The sequence below is a fragment of the Aedes aegypti genome, chromosome 1, assembly GCF_002204515.2.
Source record: "Aedes aegypti strain LVP_AGWG chromosome 1, AaegL5.0 Primary Assembly, whole genome shotgun sequence".
Lineage (NCBI taxonomy): Eukaryota > Metazoa > Arthropoda > Insecta > Diptera > Culicidae > Aedes > Aedes aegypti.
Window position 1 is genome coordinate 209,197,078 of NC_035107.1, and position 24,175 is coordinate 209,221,252.

The 24,175-nt window shown below is 41.0% G+C and overlaps 1 protein-coding gene across 3 annotated transcripts in view; it reads right to left on the reverse strand.

Annotated features, from left to right (window-relative positions):
• Positions 1-14,989: 14,989 nt before the first annotated feature.
• Positions 14,990-24,175, reverse strand: part of LOC5575731 (transcriptional activator cubitus interruptus) — a 345,566-nt gene continuing 336,380 nt past the window's right edge. For all 3 annotated transcript variants that reach the window (XM_021857425.1, XM_021857426.1, XM_021857427.1), the window contains exons 3-7: positions 19,402-19,877; positions 18,687-19,340; positions 18,454-18,618; positions 17,954-18,391; positions 14,990-17,891 (exon numbers count right to left, since the gene is read on the reverse strand). In XM_021857425.1, the coding sequence (XP_021713117.1) occupies positions 15,642-17,891; positions 17,954-18,391; positions 18,454-18,618; positions 18,687-19,340; positions 19,402-19,877 (3,983 nt within the window). In that variant the 3' untranslated portion in view covers positions 14,990-15,641. The remainder of the gene's footprint in view (positions 17,892-17,953; positions 18,392-18,453; positions 18,619-18,686; positions 19,341-19,401; positions 19,878-24,175) is intronic.

Sequence of the window (24,175 nt, forward strand, 5' to 3'; positions counted from 1 at the left end):
TGGATACTATCTCAATGCATATCTCTAAAAAGTGTTTATTTTTAGTTGAGGTCTCTAAAGACATTATAATCATTATGGTATCTAAAGTCACTTTTTTGACATAACCCTCTCTTTCCCATGGTAGCTCCAGAGCTCAATTATTTTTGACTGAACCAGAGGAATACTATGCATTAGTTCTACAGTCAGCTCTCCATAACTCGATATTGAAGGGACCATCGAGTTTGGGAGGTATCGAATTATGGAACACAAAACCAGTGCAAATGCGATCCGAGCGACCAACGAACTTTTACTATGGTTCTCTAACTCGATATCGAGGTAAAAAATATCGAGTAAGGGAGAGTTAACAGTAGATTATGATTCTATACTTATCAGATTAATCCAAAAGTCAACTAACTTTTTGAATAGTTTACTATTGTAAAACAACCAATTTTAAATTGATTTTGAAAAAAATAGACCCTTTGCAATATTGCTTTTTGAATTACTTTTTATAAAAACGCATTTCCATAAAGAAACTGTCGATCAAAGTCGTCGGAAATAGATGGTTAATCTGCTTGCAATGAATTCTGGTGCAACATTCTAGAGGCTCCAGAGAAACATTCAGAGACTATTACGTAACTATTTATCCAGAGATTCCTTCTGGAATACTTTCAAAAACTCCACCAGGAATGCCACCAGCAATTTTTCAATAGAAGCTCAGAGGAATTTCTTCTTAATTTGGTACTAAAAATGTTAGAGCATTCCTACGCTAGTAACTTCAGTAATTTGCACAGAGATTACTCTGAAGAAAAAATCTCAGTATTTCCTCCAGATCACAGATTTCTTCAAACGCTACTTCTAGGATTCTTCCCGCAGGCCCTACATAAGTTTTTCCCCAAAGGTTTATTATAGAGTTTTCGAAAAAAAATCGAAATTTTTATAAGAAACCCTACAATAATTCCTACGCCTTTTTTCATTTAATCCAGGCATTTTTATAAGGATTCTCTCAAAAATTCATCCATAATTACTCTCCGGAATCGCTCAAAACTTACTTAAGGTATTATTGGATAAAATCTTTTCCAAGAATTGCTCGATGAATTGCATCTGAGATTCCTCATTAGATTCCTCTAGAATTTTCTCCAGCATTTCTTCAAAATATTATTACTGCGGCTCAAACACTTCACTGATATTTTTTTCAAATACAGTTTCCAGATCTGCATAAATTCTTTAAAATTTCATTCAAGGTTCCACACTAGTTAATACTACAGCAATTATTACAGTTATTGCTCCGGCCATTGATGGATTAACATGTTTTTATTATCATATCAATTTATCAAGAAATATATTCATCATGAATTCAAGAGATCTTTCAGTGATCTTCGTAGGTATTCATCATTATAACTTACACAAGTTTCATCAGAAATTACACTAGGATTTTTTTTAGAAATTCTTCGCTGATTTTTCAAAATTTAAAAAAAAATATGAATTTTTTTCTTGATATTTCCCTGAAGACAACCCGACCAGTGGATTACAAAAGGGTTGTTACTCAGTTAGCGCATTTTCTCTAACAAAATATGTTATACTTTTGGCGGGTTGTAGTTAAAATAACAAAAATTAGAACACAATTTCTTCCACACTAAACAAAAATGAAACAAAATCTGTCATAATTTGAGCAAAAATATTACACATTATGTTTCAAATCAAATAAAAATACAACTTATTTTGTTATATTCCATTACTGATTTTTTTTGTACGGTATTCAGTTGGAGCTGCCTGACAGCTTAACTTGTCAAGGCTGAACCCTCGGTCTGGCTTTTGCCAAGTTTCCCATCTACCAGGACCAATACTCGGACGGACTAGGCTATGGTGCCCACATGAACACTGTTTTTTTTAATTCGTATTGTGACGTGGTAGTTTTTGAAAATTACCCATATTACCTTGCTTCGGAGAAACGCTATCAACGGTGCAGAACGTCCGTTGGATCACATCCGAGATATTAGTGCGTCTATGCCATATAAATTATGACGCGGCTTTAAACAAAAATGACAAAATGTGATGCCACCACTACAGGTTACGCCTTTGGTGTCCATCTAATGGGCTAATGGATTGTGCCCTCCCATCGCGGCAAGATCGCATAACCATGGGGAGGGATATTCTACTACTGAATTATAACAAAATTTGTTATTTTCGTTCCTATTATTTTTTTTATAACAAATTGTGGATTAATTCAGTTCTAAATTAAAACAAATTTGAAACTGCTTTTGTTATTATAACTGATTTTGTTTCAATTGTGTTATGATTTCCTCCATCAACTCAAAGGGCTTCCAACAAAAAAAAAAGTTATTTGTAACAAATCTCAATATAATTTTGTTGTTATCCACTGGACGGGAATACAGGATGAGTAACTGGAAAAAATCTTTGATGACTTCCTTGACTTTTTTTTATTTGGAGCAGGTCCTAGGGAAATCAATGAAAGAATCAATCGATAAATTTCCGGAGAACTTGGGACTTATTTGAAAAAATGTCTGAAACGATCTTTGGAGATATTCCTAATGGAATTATCGAAGTAATTTCTTCACCATGATAAAAAACAAACCAACCAATTAAGAAAATTGTAGAAAATCATCCGTGATAAATTTAGGAGTGTAGTTTTAATGAAACAACGTAGTTTTTCTTAGAAAAAAAAACAGATTGAATTCATGAAGGTATATAAACGATTCTTAGAAGAATTACATAAAAAGAAGTTCGTAAAATCACAAAACAAACTCCTGAAGAGGTCTTCGAAGTAATAAGAAATTTACGGCAAAAGTTACTTGTTGTAATTTCACGAGGAAGTCTTAGAATGTGAATACCTTCCATTAAACTTACTGATGGAAAATTTCTTCCTTAGTCGGCGTCTAAACGACGCGGTTTAAGCTGTATTCCAATCCAATTCGATCTTCTGTCATCACTTTTTATTTGAAATATCGATTAATGCATAAAAATATTGACCTTATTAGGTAGAAGAGTTGGAGTTTAAATGGAAATGTAGAATGACAAAAAATTTAATTTCACAAATGTTCCAAATTCTTTTTAAAATTTACAATATAAACTACTTTGGTAATATAAAAGACACAACATTTTTAAAATATTGAATATCCACTTAAAAAGGATTATTTACGTAAATATAAACTACCCTGTTTGAAAAAAATCTAGGCGATATGTTGTAATTTTAAAATCACAATAAAAATGTACAAATATGCTACTCAACTAGACCTACTACATGCAGAAGATCATATGGAATATTCCCTTATCATAATTGATATTGATCGTAAAACAGTATACTAGAATTGAAATAAAATTTTCAAGTCACTTTTAGTCACTTTTTCGAAAATCGAAAGTCACTTATTAGTCACTTATTTCTCAAATTTGGTCACTAAAATAACTTTTTTCGGTACCAATTCTTGCTACCAGCCCTGGGTTAGAGACATTTTACATATTTGTTACATTTGGCATTCAACCTCAATGTGATTTTTGAAAGTTAAATTCTTATCTAGCATGAGCCCAAGATACTTAACTTCATCTGACCAATTTATTGGAACCCCTCTCATCGTGACAACATGTCTACTTGAAGGTTTCAAATAAAGAGCTTTTGGTTTATGTGGGAATATTATTAGGTGAGTTTTGGAAGCATTAGGAGAAATCTTCCATTTCTGCAAGTATGAAGAAAAAATATCCAAACTTTTTTTGCAATCGACTACCTACAGATGACACGCATGCTTCGTCCTTTGGCGGAGAGGCCTGCGTCATCCGCAAACAAAGATTTTTGACATCCCTGAGGTAACTCAGGTAAGTCAGATGTGAAAATATTGTATAATAATATTGGTCCCAAAATGCTGCCTTGGGGACCACCAGCTCTTACAGGAAGTCTTTCAGATCTGAAGTTCTGATAATTAACCTGAAGTGTACGATTTGACAGATAACTTTGAATTATTCTAACAATGTATGTTGGAAAATTAAAGTTTTTTATTTTTACAATCAAACCTTCATGCCAAACACTGTCGAATGCTTTTTGTATGTCTAGAAGAGCAAGACCAGTAGAATAGCCTTCAGATTTGTTGGAACGGATCAAATTTGTTACACGTAAAAGTTGATGAGTGGTCGAATGTCCATGGCGGAATCCGAACTGTTCATTAGCATACATTGAATTTTCGTTGATGTGGGCCATCATTCTGTTCAAAATAACCTATTCAAAAAGTTTACTGATGGAGGAAAGCAAACTGATTGGACGATAGCTAGAAGCTTCTGCAGGATTCTTGTCTTGTTTTAAAATTGAAACAACCTTAGCATTTTCCATTTGTCAGGAAAATATGCTAATTAAAAATTATTAAGTGAGAGCTTTCTTTGCCAAATTTTCCATTTTCGCATTCGTATATCGTGTGGCAGGTACGATGATACTCTATGCCCAGGGAAGTCAAGGAAATTTACATTACGAAAAGATTCTGGACCGACCGGGAATCGAACCCAGACATGGCATGCTTTGTAGCCGTGGAATCTAACTACTCGGCTAAGGAAGGCCCCCTATGAGCTATGAGCTTGGTGTGTTCGAAGATCGGATGGAGATGTCCAAGTCGCAAATTATAGCGTACGATGCGTTTCGAGGGCATTTGAATCCGACATTGAGACGTTCGATAGGGAGGTCACTGGAGGAGTTCGACGAGGATGGTAATTTTGAAAAGATCGATACACTTGACACTAGATCAAGTTTTCATATTTTGGTAATAGATGGCAACACTGCTCGATTGTTATCAAAAGAGCCAATTTTATAGGGGTGTGATATGCAAATACCAAAAAAAATAGAGATAACGATACCGAATGTTCACCAAAGTTGAAGGAAGTGTTGCGTGCCATACAGTCGGCCGAATCACAAATGTTCATGTGGCTGGCAACACTGTTTAAGAAGAATAAAGTGAAGATCAAAACCATCAAACTTGAGCGGAACAGAAAAATGTAATGCTTAGCAACATAGCAATACTCTTCAACTGTAATCCAGTTTTTCATGAAGGGTTCAAATTTTTTTTCGTAGCTGGCAATACTGCTTAAGTGAAATTGCGCCACCAGGCAGTACAAGTGTGCATGCAACTATTGTTTTGCGGATATCTCAGGATCCTGACCACTTAGAAAAATGGTGTCTTCGGCAAAGTTGTTCAGTAGCTCAAGGACTATCATTATTCTAGCCAAGAGATTCGTGATTTTGCCACCAGGTGGCGCTAGTGTGCATACAATTCTTGTTTTCCGGATAGCTCAGGATCCTGGCCACTTAGAAAGATGGCGCCTTCGGCAAAGTTGTTCAGTAGCTCATGCGCTATCATCATAAAAGTTATGAGATTCGAGATTTTGCCACTAGGCGGCGCTAGTGAGCATAGAATTTTTGTTTTGCGGATATCTCAGGATCCTGACCACTTAGAAAGATGGCGCCTTCGGCAGAGTTGTTCGGTAGCTCAAGGACTATCATTTTAAAAGCTATGAGATTTGAAATTCTGCAACCAGGTGGCGCTAGTGAGCACATAATTTTTGTTCTCACTAGCGCCGCCTGGTGGCAACATCTCGAATCTCTTGGCTTTTATAAGATAGTCCTTGAGCCACTGGCAAAATTTTGCATCTTATAGCGTTTATAATGATGGTCCTTGAGCTACTGAACAACTTTGTCGAAGACGCCATCTTTCTAAGTGGTCAAGATCCTAAGATATCCGCAAAACAAAATTTATATGCTCACTAACGCCACTTAGTGGCAGAATTCCGCAATTCAATGACCACCATATGTTTGCCCTTGAACTACTGAACAATTTAGCTGAACATCATGATCCTCTATTTTGAATACTTTCGAAGATAATGATCATTTATAAAAACGGTCGTTAATCTGAATTTCGGTCGTGGGGGACGGACCTGGTGTAGTGGTTAGAACACTCGCCTCTCACGCCGAGGACCTGGGATCGAATCCCATCCCCGACATAGTCACTTATGACGTAAAAAGTTATAGTGACGACTTCCTTCGGAAGGGAAGTAAAGCCGTTGGTCCCGAGATGAACTAGCCCAGGGCTAAAAATCTCGTTTATAAAGTCAAACCAACCTACCAATTTCGGTCGTAAAAAAGTGGTCGGAAAAAGAACCGTCGGTAAAAAAACGGTCGTAAAAAGAGGTTGGAGTGTATTTCGATGAGCTGATCATTATCATTACTAAAGAAAGTGAAGTGTAGTTTAGGGATACAAAAAGTTGAACTAATATTATCAAGAAGACTTAAGGCCGCACGGGACGTCATCATAATCACCCTATCCATTTCAAGAAGTAAATCCCAAGAACCACCCCATATATCGATGCGAAAAATGTATCACTATGATTCTATATATGTAGTGCACAACCCAATAAAATTTCAGCTTTATCGGTTCTCTAAAACTCGAGATTTGCTTCCACACAGTTTTGATGATAATTGTTAGAGTGAGACGAAAGATAGGGAAAATAACACGGTTTCCCGTGTCACCTTAACATTAGAATAATAAGTTGATAACGTATAATAAATGCCTTAAAATATAAATCTTACATATTCTATTATTTCTGAGAAAAATTGTTCCACTTTATTTTTAAGAGAAAGCAAAAGAATCGTCTCAAAAAATCACCCAATCCCGTTGCTGAATCTGCTAGGATTCCCACTGAATCTGAAAGAATTCCACCCAAGTATACAAGGATTCCATTTAAAAGTTCTCAATAATTTCATTCATGACTCATCATTCGTCAATTTTCCTGTTCCGGCCTCTATCAAAAACCTCGTTTCTGCTTCTGTCAAGTATCTGGAAGATTCGGTGTATGGATTTTGCCTTTCCAGAATCTGCATGCGCTCAGGATTCCACAAAAGTCTAATTCCAGAAAGTGCAAAAAATCACCATGGTCTGTGAATTACTGATAGGTACTGCTCGAAGTAGCCCCAGAAGCGGATGGTTCGACGAGGAGTGCCAGAGGGTGATGGATGAGAAGAACGTGGCCAGACGTCGGATGTTAGTGTCTGGTACCAGGCTGAACAGAGAGCGGTACAGGGAAGCAAGATCAGCCGAAAAGCGAATCCATCGCAGGAAGAAAAAAGAGTTTGATGAGAACGTGATAGCCGAGGCGCAAAACTGTATGAAACAGAACGATATGATTCTATGAAACTGTCAATGGCGTGCGGAGAAAGTCAGCGCCATCTCCCGACCGTGAAGGTAATTTGCTGACAGATAAAACGATGGTGGCTGCCAGGTGGAAAGAGCACTTCGAAACGTTACTGAATGGAGGGAACGATAGAGCATCGGAGAACAGACTGAACATCGACAATGACGGTCAAGCTGTGGAGCCTCCATCTCTAGATGAGGTTAAGAAGGCGATTAAAGAGCTGAGGAACAACAAGGCTGCTGGGAAGGATGAGCTCCCGGCCGAACTTCTCAAGCACGGTAGTGAGCAGCTGCATAGAATAATTCACCATATGGTACTAAGGATATGGGAGGAAGAAGAATTGCCTGCTAGCTGGATGGATGGCCTCATTTGCCCTCTCTTCAATTACCGAGGAATAACGCTCCTCAATACAAAACAACCTCACGTATTCTGTTCAACAGATTGAGACCGCTTGAAGAGTCCTTCGTCGGCGAATACCAAGCTGGTTTTCGTGAGGGCCGATCGATGTTTACCCTGCGACAGATCCTCGATAAATTCCGGGAGTACAACTTGCAGGCTCATCATCTGTTCATTGATTTCAAGGCGGCGTACGATTCAGTCAAAAGAAACGAGTTGTGGGAAATAATTATGGAACATGGTTTTCCGACGAAGCTTTTTAGACTGATTCGTGCAACGTTGGAAGGATCGAAATTCAGTATACGGGTTGCGGATGAGATTTCAACATCCTTCGTAACCTTAGACGGATTGAAGCAGGGCGATACACTTTCAAACCTATTGTTCAACATAGCGTTAGAAGGAGCAATAAGGAGAGCTTGCGTGCATAGGAATGGCACTATTATCACACGTTCGTATATGCTCCTTGGTTTTGCGGACGTTATCGACATAATCGGGATTGATCGCCGAGCCGTGGAAGAGGCATACGTGCCTTTTAAACGGGAGGCAACGCGAATTGGGCTCATTATTAATGCCACAAAGACAAAGTACATGGTCGCTGGTAGATACCGTGGGCCCTTAGGTGATGTTGGTAGTGAGGTGGTGATATGTTTGAAGTAGTTGAAGAATTTGTGTACCTTGAAACTCTAGTGACTTGCGATAATGATGTTACCCGTGAGGTAAAAAGGCGTATTGCAGCTGCGAGTCGGGATTTTTACGGACTTCGTAACCAGCTAAAGTCCCGCAGCTTACAGACGAAGACCAAACTCGCGTTGTACACGAATCTAATTCTTCCGGTAGCTCTGTACGGCCACGAATCTTGGACGTTGAAAGAGGTCGACCGGAGAGCTTTTGGGGTCTTTGAACGTAAAGTGCTGCGAACAATATTCGGCGATAAATTGGACAATGGCATCTGGCGGCGTCGCATGAATCACGAGTTGTACCAAGTCTATAATGAAATGGATGTTGTTAAGCGTATAAAACACGGCAGTCTGCGGTGGGCTGGGCATGTAGCTCGCATGTCGGAGGGAGAGGCCGCATGGCTTTTTGCAGTTGAGGAGGATTTAAGGTCGCTTAACGTTCAGGGCGACTGGAAGCGATTGGCCCAGGACCGGGTCCAATGGAGAAGGCTTCTTCATTCGGCGTAGATTCAACGCAATAGCAAGGAATTGTTGCCCATCAAGTATCAGTCTGTGGATACAGACAAGAATACAAGGGCATAAAATATTATCTTATCTGCTACATAATATATTATTGATAAAACAAAAAAAAATTATCAATAGAAATACCAAAAACATGGAAAATTAGGTTTTGGATTGCAATGTTAAACCCGATAAGCAAGTCTCAGGGGCCTTCCTTAGCCGAGTGGTTAGAGTCCGTGGCTACAAGGTGAAGTCATGCTGAAGGTGACTGGGTTCGATTTCCGGTCGACTCAAAATATTTTCTTAATGGAAATTTCCTTGACTTCCCTGGGCACAGAGTATCATCGTACCGGCCACACGATATACGAATGCAAAATGGCAAATTTTGGCAAAGAAAACTCTCAGGTAATAACTGTGAAAGTGCTCATTGAACACTAAGCACGTTATGCCAAGAAGAAGAAGCAAGTCTCATTGTAAATGAAGCAAGCTCTGTACTGTTGTACTTATCACAAATAATACCAGAGTGCTAATAGACCGTTTTTCCCAAGGGGGTGGGGGGTGTGGTGATCGTATTACACCTTTTTTACCATACATACAGTTATCCCCCATGTAGGACAGGAAAAAGTACCGCGTAGAAGAAAACAGCATAGATGGAGACCCGTCCTACAGTTTTTTTTCGATCTATGGCGTACTTCATACGCCTTAGATAAGAAAAAAGCTGTATTCCAAAGAAATGTCTATGTGCAAACCTGTATGAACTTTATTTTCATAAAATCATTCTCAGTATTTGTGCACAAATGCACCCAAAAATTGTGCGATTTTACTTCCAATCTGACATGGAATGGCCTACTTTCCTGTACTGAATTAAATAATGAGGTAATAGTCATAACGCAACTATAACCAGTACTTTAATGATTCATCACGCAACTCAAAGCAGTTGCGTAATTAACAATTACACTTTTTTTTCTGAAATTGTAACATGTTGGTGAATACATTCCTATATGATTTCTGATATCATCAAGTGGTCTTCTACGAAATTGCAAAAAATGTTGTACGTAACTCGATTTTTACAGCACTCGTTGTAATTTTTCAACTCTGCAAGCCTCGTTGGATAAATGTACGACTCGTGCTGTAAAAATCAGGCCCTAGACAACTATATATCAATACACAGTATTTTTCGTAGTTAGGATGTCCCGGGCGATAATTGAATATCGCCCAATGTCAGTTGTGACAACTGTGAAAACAAAGACCATTGCTTTTTTTAATTGTTTGTTATGGTTTGATTATCTATTTTTGATATCGTTAATTGAGCTAATAATATGCCAAAAAGTTGAAGCAAATTCAATAGTTCGATAGTTTTGTAAGTAGAGCAAACATGTGAAGGCATCCTGCAAGCCTTCAAGCAAGCAATCAGTTATTTTATTGCGACGCCTGTTCGTTTACGGATCTTAAACATTAAACAAAACTTCGCATTATGATTGCACACTCGATTCAATTCAATTCAACCTGAAAATGGATAAACACATGGAGATGTTGATTACGCTAGAAGGTGTCCCTTGTCATGGGCCTGGTAAATATCATCATTCTGCAACTTGTTACGTAAACTAATATTACTAATCGAACTGAAATTCTGCACAGTTTTCAAAAAAATCGAAATTTAGCGTGACATAATTTGTGTACCGTAATTCGAGGTGTAGATTATCAGTAGGGAGAAGTTGATCATTCACGTACCCACATATATAAACTGTCAATAGAGCTATGATTTGATTTCAATCAGCACAATTCCTGTGACGTCGTATTACCTGATGGCTGCTCTTGATGTTCCTAAGTTCGGTTTGACATTCAAGATAATTATACCATGGAAAAACAGATTTTTTATGAAATGTTTGATAAACTGTTGAAGGGTTCTTCTCCAAACACTCGACTATTGACAAGGCTATATAAAGACACCATTTAAATAAACTATTTCTTACATTGCATATATGTTCTATAAATCCAGTTTTAAATTTGCATTGTGGATAAACAATCATTTTCTGAGTAAAAACGTATTTTTTTTGTGCGCGAGTTGCTAATTTTAAGGAAAATTGCATACCTTTAGGCGTTTAATGTGGTGTGTTCTGAAATTTCCAACATTCAAATTAAAAATTGATCGATAAATCATTAAGTTGTAAGATTTTTGGGACTTGTTCCAGATTCAGTGACCCCAAATTTAGTGGATAGCATATCTCTTTATTTTAGGAAACTTATCGCAATAATTGATCAACTTCACCCCGGAATCAAAAACTTCACTTTTTGATTTCAAATAAATGTTTTTGTAATTAAGTGAAAATTTATCAAAATTTCGTTTGTATAATTCGATAGATATCCAATCAGTACATGTTTAAAAAATATTTGGATAATAATACATGAATTCTACTAGGAGTTATAGAATAGAATCGCTTGAAAGTGATCAACTTCACCCCATTTTACGGTACCATCCCTTTCGGGGTGAAATTGATCACTTGTCAATGCCATTATTGTTAGTTTTCAAAACAACTCTACATGATAAATTTGAGCACCCTGAATTCGAATATGCTTGTCAATTTCTTAACAATGCAATATTTATATAAATAACGAATAGTCAAATTTTAAGAATTACACGGAAAACGCCCAAATGTATACAATTTCCTAAGGAATTCAATGATATCTAACAGAAATTCAATTATTTCAACCATATGAGCTAATTGGTACGACTTTTGGTGATGAAATCTGGTTTGGGGATATATCTCAAGCATTCTCACAAACTTTCAGGTTTATACCATGTTCAAATCCTTGCTTAGAAATATAAGTTGATACACAGAGAACAGACATGGAGGCTCGAACAAAGTTCCGTCAAAATCATGTATAAAGGTTAGAGTCAATCATCAGCGCCGCCAACGCAGACAGCGCGACATACAAAATCGTTTCGACCACACGATGGCACTAGTGAACGTTAACAGACATTGACACACAAAGCAACGGTAGCGACAAGTGGCAATTTTTGATGGTAACACTAGCGCCAAAGTGTAAAGAGCGGCAAAATTGAACCACCTATATTCTGATGACAGCGCCGCGTAACAGGAGCATAACGACATACTTTGAAATGGCCAGTACAAAGCTTTACACACGCTGATGATTAAAGATAAACGTCTGTTCTCTGTGGTTGATAGGTGTTTGTCAATACTGCAACGTGCATGATTTTGAAATTTTATATTATTTTCACAGTAATAAACATTCTTTAACGCAAAAAACTTCACAACACACAATGCGACAATAGTTACGACACACAACGTTCATATACTGCAGCTTACATTGATATTTGTGCTCCATTAAGCATAAATAAAATCGTGTGATACGATTTTACGGCATTTCGTTTAGTTTTCAACCATAGATGCTTGAATGTTACATGATCGTGTAAATTTAAAGTGCATTTGATTGAAAAATAAGCGATTTATTGTTGACATTTCAGTTTATTTTGATGCTCCAAATATGTGCATGAGAATAAATTTAAATTTACTACATATTTTTAGATGTGAAGTGGTTCTGTGTCATTTGGCATAATATCATTTGGATAATGCCATTTGGCATTTTTTCATTGATGATAGGCATCCATTGATTGATCCATTAATGACAGGCATTTGAAAGAAGTGATATAAATCTGTTTAAGGCTAAGTAGCCCGTTATTCGTTTTGGCAGCAATGATGATTTTACAGCTTGCAATTTCAAAGTGATAGAACTCAGTCATTTTAGGTAATATTGATTCAGAAAAGTATCACTACTTGCGCTTACATGCAGAAAGTATGCTGATACTTTTTCAGCAATGTCAGTTCAAAAACAAGTGATTTTCTTTAATTCGCAATCGTGAGACGAATTAGCCACAATCATCGATGTTCAGTACAAATTTCAATGACGGCCTACTTCGCCTTAAGCCAAAATAGCCTGCTCCCAGGAAGATAGGCAGGCGAATGCAAAAATGGAAATTTTCGTCCTCATTCTTATTTACGGCGAATCCAACTTTCGATCAAATCCATGGCTCACTTGATTTTGCTGGCGTAAACGGGGGTGCAAAATGCTTTTCGATCGAAAGAGCATTCGAACCTAAAGCTGTGAACCATTTCTTCGATTCGTTTAACTATTAGTTAATTTTTGACATTCCGATAGTTATTTTCCCCTCGAATGGTTAAATTGAACTTCGCGGTCGACCCATTTGAGCTTTGACAGTCGAGTAGTTATTTCAGAACAAAGTTGACATAGTTATTCTCAAATTCACGGGAGCAGAAAATAACTTTTGAACTGTCAAGTATAACCCTGCTCCAGAGCAGGGTTACTTTTAACCGGAGGGGAAATAACTATCGAGCTGTCACATTTTAACTAAAAGTTAAACGAATCGGTGAAACGGTTCACAGCCTAAATCCTGGTTTGCTACTGAAAAGGAATCGCTAAAGAAATTTCTCGTCGATTCCTTGCAGAAATTTTCTACAGCGAGTCCGATTTGACCTGACATTTCTTTTCAACTGCGTACTGTGATCAGAAAAAAAGCGTATTCTTGATCAATTCCTTGCAGAAATTTCCCATGTGTTGCGTACACCCTAGTTCTGACGCCGCACCTACCATCGAAGTTCGTTGATCAGCATACCTGCTACAGCATTTTTAAGCCGAGCTAAGTTGCTTTCAATGCTTTAAATGTGTGATGCCGGGCTATAGAATTGTCAAGAAGGATTGAAAAGCTCACATGTGGAGTTCAGATAAGACACCTATTTTAGTTAAAGTTATTTCTTAAAACTAGTGAAATTAGACTACAGTTAGCTAAAACTTAAATACTATTGGTAAAATATCCTGTTATACAAGTTGAACCTAAAACTAAAGAAATTATCTAGAAAATATAGGTTAGTAAAAGAAAGTGGTTGGAATCTACATACACAGAACTAAATAATTTGATTAAACTCTAAGGTAAATAGTGAATATATTAAGTTAGATGTCGAAATTAATTATTGTGCTTAAGAACTAGGAGTTCTGTTCTTCACCAATTTCGCTGCAGAACAATTCATACCCAAGCCTTAGGAAACGTACAAACGTAAGTTATCTAAAGACTAACCTAAACCACTAAAAACTAACTGTGAAATATGTTACAGGAGAATTTTAATTGTCAAGTCAATAAATACATCAATTAAAGTTTTGGAAAGTGTTTCCTTCGTTGAAATTACTTGTCAGCAGCAAATCAGGCCTAAACAAGAATAGGGGTGTATATTACCTACTTCCTCAACATAGGGGAAAGTGGGGCAGTTTGGCCACCTTAAGGAAATGTAGATAAAAAGCTGAAAATATTATGCAATCTTCGGATTTTTGCATGATTTCCAACTATGTCTAGATAAATACACTAGATCCGAATGATTTCTGTTGTCTTATTAAATTTACGAATAAATTTTTCTAGCCGATTTTTTACCGATGGGGTGATATGTGCACCCTAATTTTGGTTGAAAAGTTTTCTCATATAATCTAAAAATTCAATTACTTTTTGTACTACACTTGAAAGTTATTAGTATTCATAAACGTTCCGTGCAGAAAAATCAAATTTTAAAGAAAATTTTAGCAGTCAAACATCATTATTCTGAAATGACGAAATTTGAAAGAGCAATTAGAGGCAATATGGACTGTTTTTTCGAACATCATTTATTTCTTTTTATTTGAGTTTTGAACACTGACTTATAACATGGCTATTGCTACTTTTTTTATAAGCTTTGGGGTTGCATGTTATTTCAGATGAAATTTTGAAAATTTATGCGGTTTTCAAGGGGTGCTCATTCCACCCCATTGGCCAAACCGCCCCGACAACTCCTGCGGGAAGTATGCATACAATTTTTTTTTACAAATATTCTCTATTTTTTAACTCTTGTTAATGTATTCGAATACTCTGAGCAGAATCTCAATAGAGAAACTTAAAAGTAGATTGGAGTATCTGTCAAAGATAAGCATTTAGAGGCGGAATTAAAAGGTATAAGGTACTCCAATCTGTGTTTATGTTTCTCTATTTTTCACTATTTAAAGACTTTCGACATGGAAGTAACAAAGTGCAACTTTTTTTTTATTAGGACATAACCAATCTTTATTCATCGTAAATTGTCTTGAATCTCTCTTAATTGTGCTGATCTAAACAGTTCTGTACATTTAGAATAAGACTTCTAATCGAGCGAAATAAATGAACGTTACAAACAAATTTCTTTACACAAATAATAATAAATTCACTTTTGTCTCCGATCATTTAATCCTATGCCTTTTGATAACTTTTTTCTTTTACTCTATTATATTTTCACTCATAGTTTGATCCATCATTAGCATTCACACGCATTTGCTTAACAGTAATGTCACATTAAGTTTGAATTGTTTTCCATAACGAAAATATTCATTTCACACCATTCTGTAATATATTTCATCTAGTTAAACGTATAATTACAGTCACCTACCGTCTTTTAAGTAAATGACACACTTATTCGCGCAAGCGTCCTACTATTTCTCGCGTGGAACAATAAAAAAGTATACTACAGGAAATCTATCGTCTTTGTTCTCATGGTTTCAAAAGTCAAAACTTAGAATCTTACATGGCTACGAAATGCGCGCACTTAACCGAACGAATTGTAAAATATTTCTCTACATACTCTCACACTGAGTGAAATCGACACGTTCATTTCACGCTCTTTAACTTCTAAACTATACGGCTTGCGATCACTGAGAAGAAACGTTTCCCTAAACTAAACGCCTAAAGCTAGCCTAGATCGATTCATAAAGAAAAAAACAAAAACATATATTTTAAAAAGAAAATAGTTTGTCTCAATCAATGAGAGTCTGAGTGGAAGAACGAAACACAATTTATCTAAGTCGAAGAAGCTTCGAATGCATTCACTGTATCATCTGCAAGTAGCGATCCTCCTCGAAGTACGAGCTGAGGGAGGTGCTCATGTCGTTGATCACCAGATTGGAGGAGGCCACCGGTGGAGGAGGAGGTGGCACAGTCGTGGTTCCGGCCGTGGCTCCCGCCGCGTTCGCCCCTGTCGGATGGGTACTGCTGCTGACCATGTCCGCAGCGGATTCGACCCAATTCTGGCAGTTTTGAACGTATTCGAGGGTGCGCTGGTAGGTGTCCGAACCCATGGTGGACTGGCCGGCAGTTGTCGCCGTTGGCGGAGGAGGAACGGTTGCGGCGATCGTGTGGGGTGTCGAGGGGACAGTTGCTGAAGTTTCACCGAATCCGGTTGGAGTGGAAGGGAGCGGTGGCGTTTGTAGGCTGCTTTCCATGGGTTTCGGAGCAGGTTGCGGTTGGGATGGTGGTGTGGAGGGTGAAGGAACTGCAGGGTTGGTAACGACCGGAGGGGACAGTTGGGATTGGCTGATGTCGCCACACTGGATTTCTACGTCCGCCGGGTTTGAGGGCTGCTGGGGTGGAGCGGTTTGGGATTGTTGGCATGGTGGGAAAGTGTTGGGGTTGCTGAAGCTGAAGGGGTTTTTGTACTGTTGAGCGGAATTGGAGGTGGGGGCCGAGGACCCGGAAGGTTGATTGATGTGTAGGGACCCTTGCATCATCATAGCCAGACAGCAATGGTGGGCGCTCTGGTCCGTTCGGTGGAAGTAGCCGATCAGATTCGAGCAAGCAATTTGCCTGAGTTGCGGCGGTTGATTCTGAGGGAAATTGTTGTTGAAGATCTGGCCGTTGAAGTTTTGGATTTGACACTGGACGGGAGGAGCAGGTCGCTGGGGTTGTGGTTGAGGTCCATAATTGGAAGGGGTGAGAGGCCCGGCACTTTCGGCGGGCATCATTGGAGACATCATCTGGTGCTGAGGAGTCTGCGGAGACATCACATTGCTCATCATACTGCAATCGTCGTTGCTGTATTGGGACTGAGGGCTCATTAGAACCTTGTTCAGGTTTGACTGCGGTTGATTGAAGCCAGCAGTGGATGGAGGTTGTGGACGAGGTGGTGCTCCCCCGGGGTAAGCTGGAGGCGAGTTCTCGTTCGGATTCCATGCGCAAGCATCTGCTGGAGTAGTAGCGGAGTTTGGCGTAGACATTCCTTGCTGTACTGTCACTTTGCTTTCCTGATCGGCAACCTGGTTCAAATACTGCAACATCTCGTCTGGAATGACCAGTTTGTTTTCGACCATTTCATCTTCCTCAACTTCGTCAAGAACTACTTCCTGATTCGGGTGAAGCTTATTGGTAGCGGGTGAAGGAACCTTTGTTGGAGGAGCGGTGGCAGCTGAAGCAGCTCCTGAAGTTACTGTACTGCTCTTGGGAACTGTGGAGCTAGGTCGACCAACCATTCCTGCTCCAGTGCCGTACTGACCTGCGTGCTGATTTCCGGCGACTGGTTCGGACATTCTCCTATCCATATGGCCGAGCATTTGCTGCTGATGGTAGTAACTTCCTCCGCTCATGTTGTTCGGTATCGAATGCCGTGAGCTTCCGGCTGCTGGATGACCATGGCTATGACCCATCGAACCCTGTGTGTTGAACCGCTGCAGATGCGTTGAGATCAGATGCGAGGACGGAGGCGGCGGTAAGCTTTGGCCACCGGTTGTAGCCGTAGACATTGAACTTGACCGCCGTGAGCTTCCGGGTGAGATCGGATCGTAGAAGGACGAATTGTAGTAACTGCTGGGACGCATCGTGGAGATGGAACTCTGCTGTGAAGCCTGACTACTTCGTCGGCTGATATCTGCCGATCGCATGCTGTAGTATGAGCTACTGGTCGTACTGTTGTTGCTATCCCGTCGCAGTTGTCCCGGATTGAGGTACGCGTTGGTCATCATCGTGTTGGTACAGGATGGACCCGTTGTTGGAGGTCTCAGGTTACCAAGATCCGTTGGGCAGTTTTTATTTGAAATCGGCGATGGTTGCGGCGGGGGAGTTGTTCCCGGCTCCATCTTGAGATCGGTAATCCTTCGATTCAGTTCACCTAGACCAAAGTTTCGGTTGTGAGCGTTCATCTCCGGGATGTTGGACAGCGGATTGCTCATCAGAGATCCCTTGATGTTGATGCGATTCTTGAAGCGATTTCTCGGATTACTACTACGGGTTCCAGCCGTAGCAGTTGCTGCCGTAGGACCACCCAGATCCACCATTTCTCGTAGAACGTAAGGCAAGTCGGCAACCTGTAAACGAATACCGAAATTAGTGAGTAGGTCATTAGAATCTTATCTCTAATCAAACTTACCTCAAGATCCTCATCTACGTATGGCCAGGCGGGATCATCGATCGCTCCGAGGCTACCCAACTGCATGCTGCTTCCATCGTAGTCATCGACCAGTCCAGCCGTCATTGCCGAAATCGACATCGGACTGTTGATCGGTGGTTGTCCCGGCGAGTGGACGTCCGATTCCGATTTGATGCTTGGGCTGCTCATGCTCGTCGTCTTGCCGCTCTGCATGTCCTCGCTTCTCGGGCTTCCATCAAACATATGGTTGGATCCCTCTCCATCGTCGCCGCCATCTCCGCCATGGCCACTTCCGCCATTTCCGTGGTGGTGCCCGTTGCCCTTGTGCTTCTTGTTGGCATAGAAATCCGCCCCATGGACCGTTTTGACGTGCTTCCTGAGCGAACTCGGATCGGTATAGCGCTTGGTACACCCTGGGGCTTTGCAGACATATGGTTTCTAGAAGCGAGATGGGTAGACGTTAGGTTTGCTATGTTTGATTGATCGCGTTTGAAACTTACCTCATTGCTGTGGGTGCGGTTCTGGTGCTTTGCTCGATCGGAAGCATTGCTGAAAGCCTTACTGCAGCCCGGATATTCGCAGGTGTATGGCTTTTCACCCGTGTGCGACCTCAGATGCGTCTTCAGGTTTTCCAATCGAGAATACGCCTTGCAACAACCTTCAAACTGCAAGTATACAAAACATGCCCTTCAATATCCGAGTCCCGTAGAGCTTCAACCCGTCCTGAACTTACCGTACACTTGTGGGGCTTCTCTCCAGTATGCCTTCTCATGTGCACCACCAGCATGTATTGTGCCTTGAACGGTTTCTCGTCCCGGGAGCAGTCCTCCCACCGACAAACGAAAGATTTTTTGTTCGCGTGAATGTGATCGTTGTTGATGTGTTTGACCAGCTCGTCCTGGGTGTTGAACTCCAACGAGCAATCTCGCCAATGGCAATTGGTTTCAATGAAATCTCCCGGCTCATCCTTGGGGTCCGTCGAGTCCACCTTGGAACCTCCGAGCCCACAGCCTCCGTCCATCATATTGTGCATCGGGCTCAGATTCAGCCCAGAGTGGCCACCTCCCATCGTGGATCCGGTTCCATTCATGTGGTGATGATGGTGACTGTTATGAAGATGGTGCGTCGTAGATGTCGCTCCCGCGGACACACTGTTGGTTCCGTTAGTCATACCTTGAGTTGATGTAGGACTCAGCTGGTGGTTGGAGGTAATCATAGGCGATCCATGTGGAGGGCTTCCCTTATGCAATGGAACGTTGACGGAGGGTTCCCGTTTAATGCGGGACTTCTTCTGCTGGGCATTGCTGGCGCTGTCCGCCTCGACACGTGTCACCTGGTTCGTAGAACTGGGCTGTTCCGGCTTCTTGCTCGAGAGATCGGCGATGTGCTGAAATGAGATAAACATGAAGAATCGTTGCTTCAGGGAATCCAAAGTGTCCGAAACATACCTGTGGTTTGGTTAGAGAGTGTCCCGGGTGCAGCGGATGATGAGGTGGCAGTGAGAACATGCTGGCAGTCGGAGGATGATGTCCAGGCAGTGAATGCAGGAATCCACTACTTCTCAACAGGTGCTGCAGATGTGGAGGCATTCCACCGTGGACGCCGAGTGCCGGTGCGAGGGCACTCGCCGACAGGTGGCCGTACGATCCGCTGGCACTGCTACTGCGCGACGCATTAACCAGCGAGGCCAACGAGTTGGGCGAATAGCGGATCATCGAGCTGATGTCGAACGAGTCCGAGTATGGCGATGTGGAGAGAGCACGCTTCCGACTGACGCTGGCCCGTATGCTGCCGGGCCGAGGCGAGTTGAGCCGGCTGGCAGCATCGATGCTGAAGTGGAAGTCGGCACTGGCCAGGGAACTCGCCGGGTGCAGGTCGGCTATGGCGTTCCGCGCGTTGAGGTACTCCGAGGTGAGACCGAGACCTGGAATGGATAAAAGTAGCACGGTTAAGTATGAGGTCATTCGTGAAGGGTTTTGAAGAGCGATCGGTGATTTGTGTTGACTTTTTCGTATAATTTGGAATTGATTTTATTTTGAGTGTAGAAGATTGCAATGCCTAGAGTTATTTCTTTATGATCTGGGTAGGTTAAACATCTGAATGCTGGTAGCCAAAAATGTACGGTAAGCAGCTTTCTTACAAATGTCGTTAGAAGAACCTTACACATGTATTCCATTTGAAGGTAAGCCTTGCAATTCAAGCGCTTTCTTCCACACTTAGTTTTTTAACCTTTCGGTCGTCGCGCGAATTTTTGTAACGCGAGTAGTCGCGCGTTGTACTTTGTACAACACCCTTGGTTTTGCGAATATCCCAGGATTCTGACCCCTTAGAAAGATGACGTCTTCGGCAAAGTTGTTGATTCAAAATTGTGCCACTAGGTGGCGCTAGTGAACATAAAACATTTGTTTCGCAAATATCTCAGGAGCCTGATCACTTAGAAAGATGGAGTCTTCGGCAGAGTTGTTCAGTAGCTCAAATTCCTTAATCCTTAAAGTTCGAGATTTTGCAAAATAATGATAGTCACTGAGCTTCTGAACAACTTTGTCGAAGGTGCCTGTCTAACAAGTCGAGATCCTTCAGTATCCACAAAACAAAATTTCATGCACACTAGCGCCGCCTAGTGGCAAAATTTTGAATCAACTAGCTCGAAAAATGATAGTTCTTAACTTACTAAACAACTTTGCCGAAGACGACATCTATCTAAATAGTCAGGACCCTGAAATATCTGCAAAACAAAAGTAAAACTTCCATGCCCACTAGTGCCACCTAGCGGTCAAATTCCGAATTAAAGGAGGTACCATCAGATAGCGCTTCACCTCCAGAATAACTTTAATAAAGACCCCAAGTTTCTATATTATCTGGATTTTAAGATATGAGATTTCAATCTGTGGTTTCCTCGAACCGTACATAGTGCGTTCATTATTATGCGACTTGCATGTACATTTGTTGATTTTACCGTATTATAAAAAGCCATACTGTAAATAAAAACTGTCGAGTATTGTTCTTAAGAAGATTCTTGAAAAATACATTTTGGATTGGTGTCGATAGATATCTTTGTTGCAAAATGATAGCATATAAATCACAACTGTTGTACAAAGTACAACAGCGCGAGAGCCCGAAGGTTAAACAAAAGTTGTTAGATGATCATCCCCCGCGCGATCCTCAAACCGTGTCCGTATAACAAATGGCCTCCAGTGCCAATTACCTGGTATCTTGTATTTGGGCAACCGTTCCCCAATGCCTAATCAGGTATGTGCAATTTGTCTCCGCATGCTTTATGTGTTTTTTACGATTTTCTCACCTCCAAAAAAGTGCGACGCTCGAAACAGGTGCGTTACGGCGTGATTAGCATTCACACCCCAATACGATCGGCAGAATATGTCCACCGTGTGCCAATGGCATTCGATCAGAGACGGGGAACCAAATTGGCAAAGTTTTATCGATTCCGGCGAAGGTTATCGAAAATATGCGACCAATGTCGCAAATTTTTTGTCACTGTTTTAGTTGGGCAATGACAAGCGTCAGACGGACGATTCGCAAAAAAATGTACAGACCCAGGTGTTGATGCGGACTTATACAATCCGGTAATATCGAGTACGCACGTTTGTATTGGCCAAACTATCAGCGATTCTACTCTTCATGCTGCATCAATGGAATACAAACGGCATCTTTGCCTGCGAAGTTGAAATGTATTTCCTCAAAGTTATGGTTTTGGTGCTCTATTTGCATCTGATCAACAGGGGAAATATACTTCCGTTAGGTATATACAGCATTCGATTGGTTGTGGAAATTGTTCAACGCTTCTTCTATTTCATATCTCTCGTCAAGTATCACCTATTTTAAGCATACAGCAATAATAGAAATGGATTTTTCTGTTCAGATCATAGTAAATAACAACGAGTACTGTAAAACAGATTTATCTTTTAAGTGGAGTATATATTTTTTGCAATTAATAAAAACTCGTTGCTAAATGAGTCATTATTCAGCACAAATCAGTTGCGTGATGAATCTTAAGAATCGAAAACCTATGCAATATGAAAGTACGATCTATAAACTAGAATAACATCACGAGACAGTACGTGTTCCCTTATTATTGGGCGGTATGAATAAGATGAATAAACATGTAGTAAAGTTGAGTTTACTACATTATCGGTAGTAAACACTATATGTGGAACACGAGTGGAACATGTTTGTGTCATTTCTCTTTCTACTCCTTTCCAACGTACTACAAACAACGCGTTGCTATGAATAAAGGTAGCATTTACTACAAAGCTACTGGTAGTTAGCTTCAGAGGTTGCTACTCATGCTTAGCGATTGTTGAAATAAATGGAATAATTTAAATTTGAGTAAATATCATAGGAAAACGTTGTCAGCTTTGATATTTCAAAAGGTACTTTGAGAATTCCGTAGAAAAGAATTTTGAGATTCCGATAATGAATTATGAATTTATTTGAGAGATCTTTTATTCTTTCTGGCGTTTCGTCCCAACTGGGACAGAGCCTAATTCTAAGCTTAGTGTTCTTATGAGTACTTACACAGTTTTTAACTGATAGCTTTCAATATCAATTGACAATTTTGCATGTGAACATCGTGTGGCAGATACGAAGATACTCATTACGATAATTATGTTCAATCTGGCATTACGATAATGATGTTGTTTCTTATGAATTCTCGGATGTCGGATGGATATCAGCTAATTATAATTACGTTACCTCGTAGAAGTTTCCCAAAGTTCCCCTTGCCGATCCCCGTTTCCACGTTCCTGCCGACATCGACCTAGTTGTCGGAGGAGAAGTATACCACGAACTGCACACCGGCAGTAAGATATCGTTTGGCGAAGGACAGCCTGTCTTCGTCGAAACCCTGTTCGGATGGACTATCTCAGGGAAAGTACCAACCAAATCACCCGAAGTCCCTCGAGTTTGCCATCTCACTACCGTCGATCGCCACCTGGAACAAGCCCTACAGAAGTTCTGGGAGCTAGAGGCCGTTGAACAGTGCTCCAAGTTCACCGCCGAAGAAAACGTGTGCGAAGAATTGTATTCCACTACCACCACTCGCGATTCGTCGGGTCGTTACGTCGTTTCCTTACCACTCACCCGCGATCCGCTTGTCACTCTCGGTGAATCTCGATCAATCGCCGAACGCCGCTTCCTGAGCCTCGAAAGAAGACTTGAGCGTGATCCAACAACCAAGGAGGCCTACTGTCGCTTTATGGAAGAATACGAGCACCTGAAGCACATGGTGAAACTCGTGGATCCAGTAGATGAATCCCAGCCACACTGCTACCTGCCGCACCACCCGGTATTCAAAGAATTCAGCACAACGACCAAGGTCCGCGTCGTCTTCGACGCTTCGTGCAAAACTTCTTCTGAATTCTCCGTGAACGACCTACAGCTGGTTGGGCCCGTCGTTCAAGAAGATCTACTGTCGATCCACCTCCGCTTCCGCAGTCACCAGATTGCCCTCGTAGCCGATGTCGAGAAGATGTATCGACAAATCCTGGTGCATCCCTCTTTCCGTCGGTACCAACTCATCCTCTGGCGTCCTGATCCAAGTTTGCCCATTGCTACGTACGAGCTGCAAAAGGTTACGTATGAGATGGCTTCCGCACCGTTCCTAGCGACACGCACGGTCGTAAAAATTGCGGAAGATTCAACTGAAAGGTATCCAGCAGCTGCGCCGAAAGCCAAGAAGGACTTCTACGTGGATGATTGCCTCACTGGTGCTGAAGATGTTGAGTCCGCAATCCGCGTACGCCAGGAGATGTTTGACATGTTATCATCAGCGGGACTACCGCTGAAAAAGTGGGCGTCAAACTCGCCTGAAGCCCTTGCCAACGTTCCAGCCGAAGTTTTGGCACTTGCGCCGTACTATGATCTCCAAGATGCACAGTCGGTGTCAACCCTCGGGCTTATTTGGGAACCCAGGTCTGACATGATGTCGTTTAAAGTTCAACTGCCACTACCGGCACCCGTTCTCACGAAAAGGAGGATCATGTCGTACATAGCGCAGATTTTCGATCCATTTGGCCTGGTGGGACCGATCATAGTAGTCGCCAAGTTGTTCATGCAGCGTTTGTGGGCGTTGAAGACCGAGAAAGGAGATCCATACGAGTGGGACCGTCCGCTTCCAGCACATCTGCAAAAAGAGTGGAAGACGTTCCACGGGATGCTCGACGCCATCGCCACCCTCCGAATTCCACGCTGCGTATGCTTGGC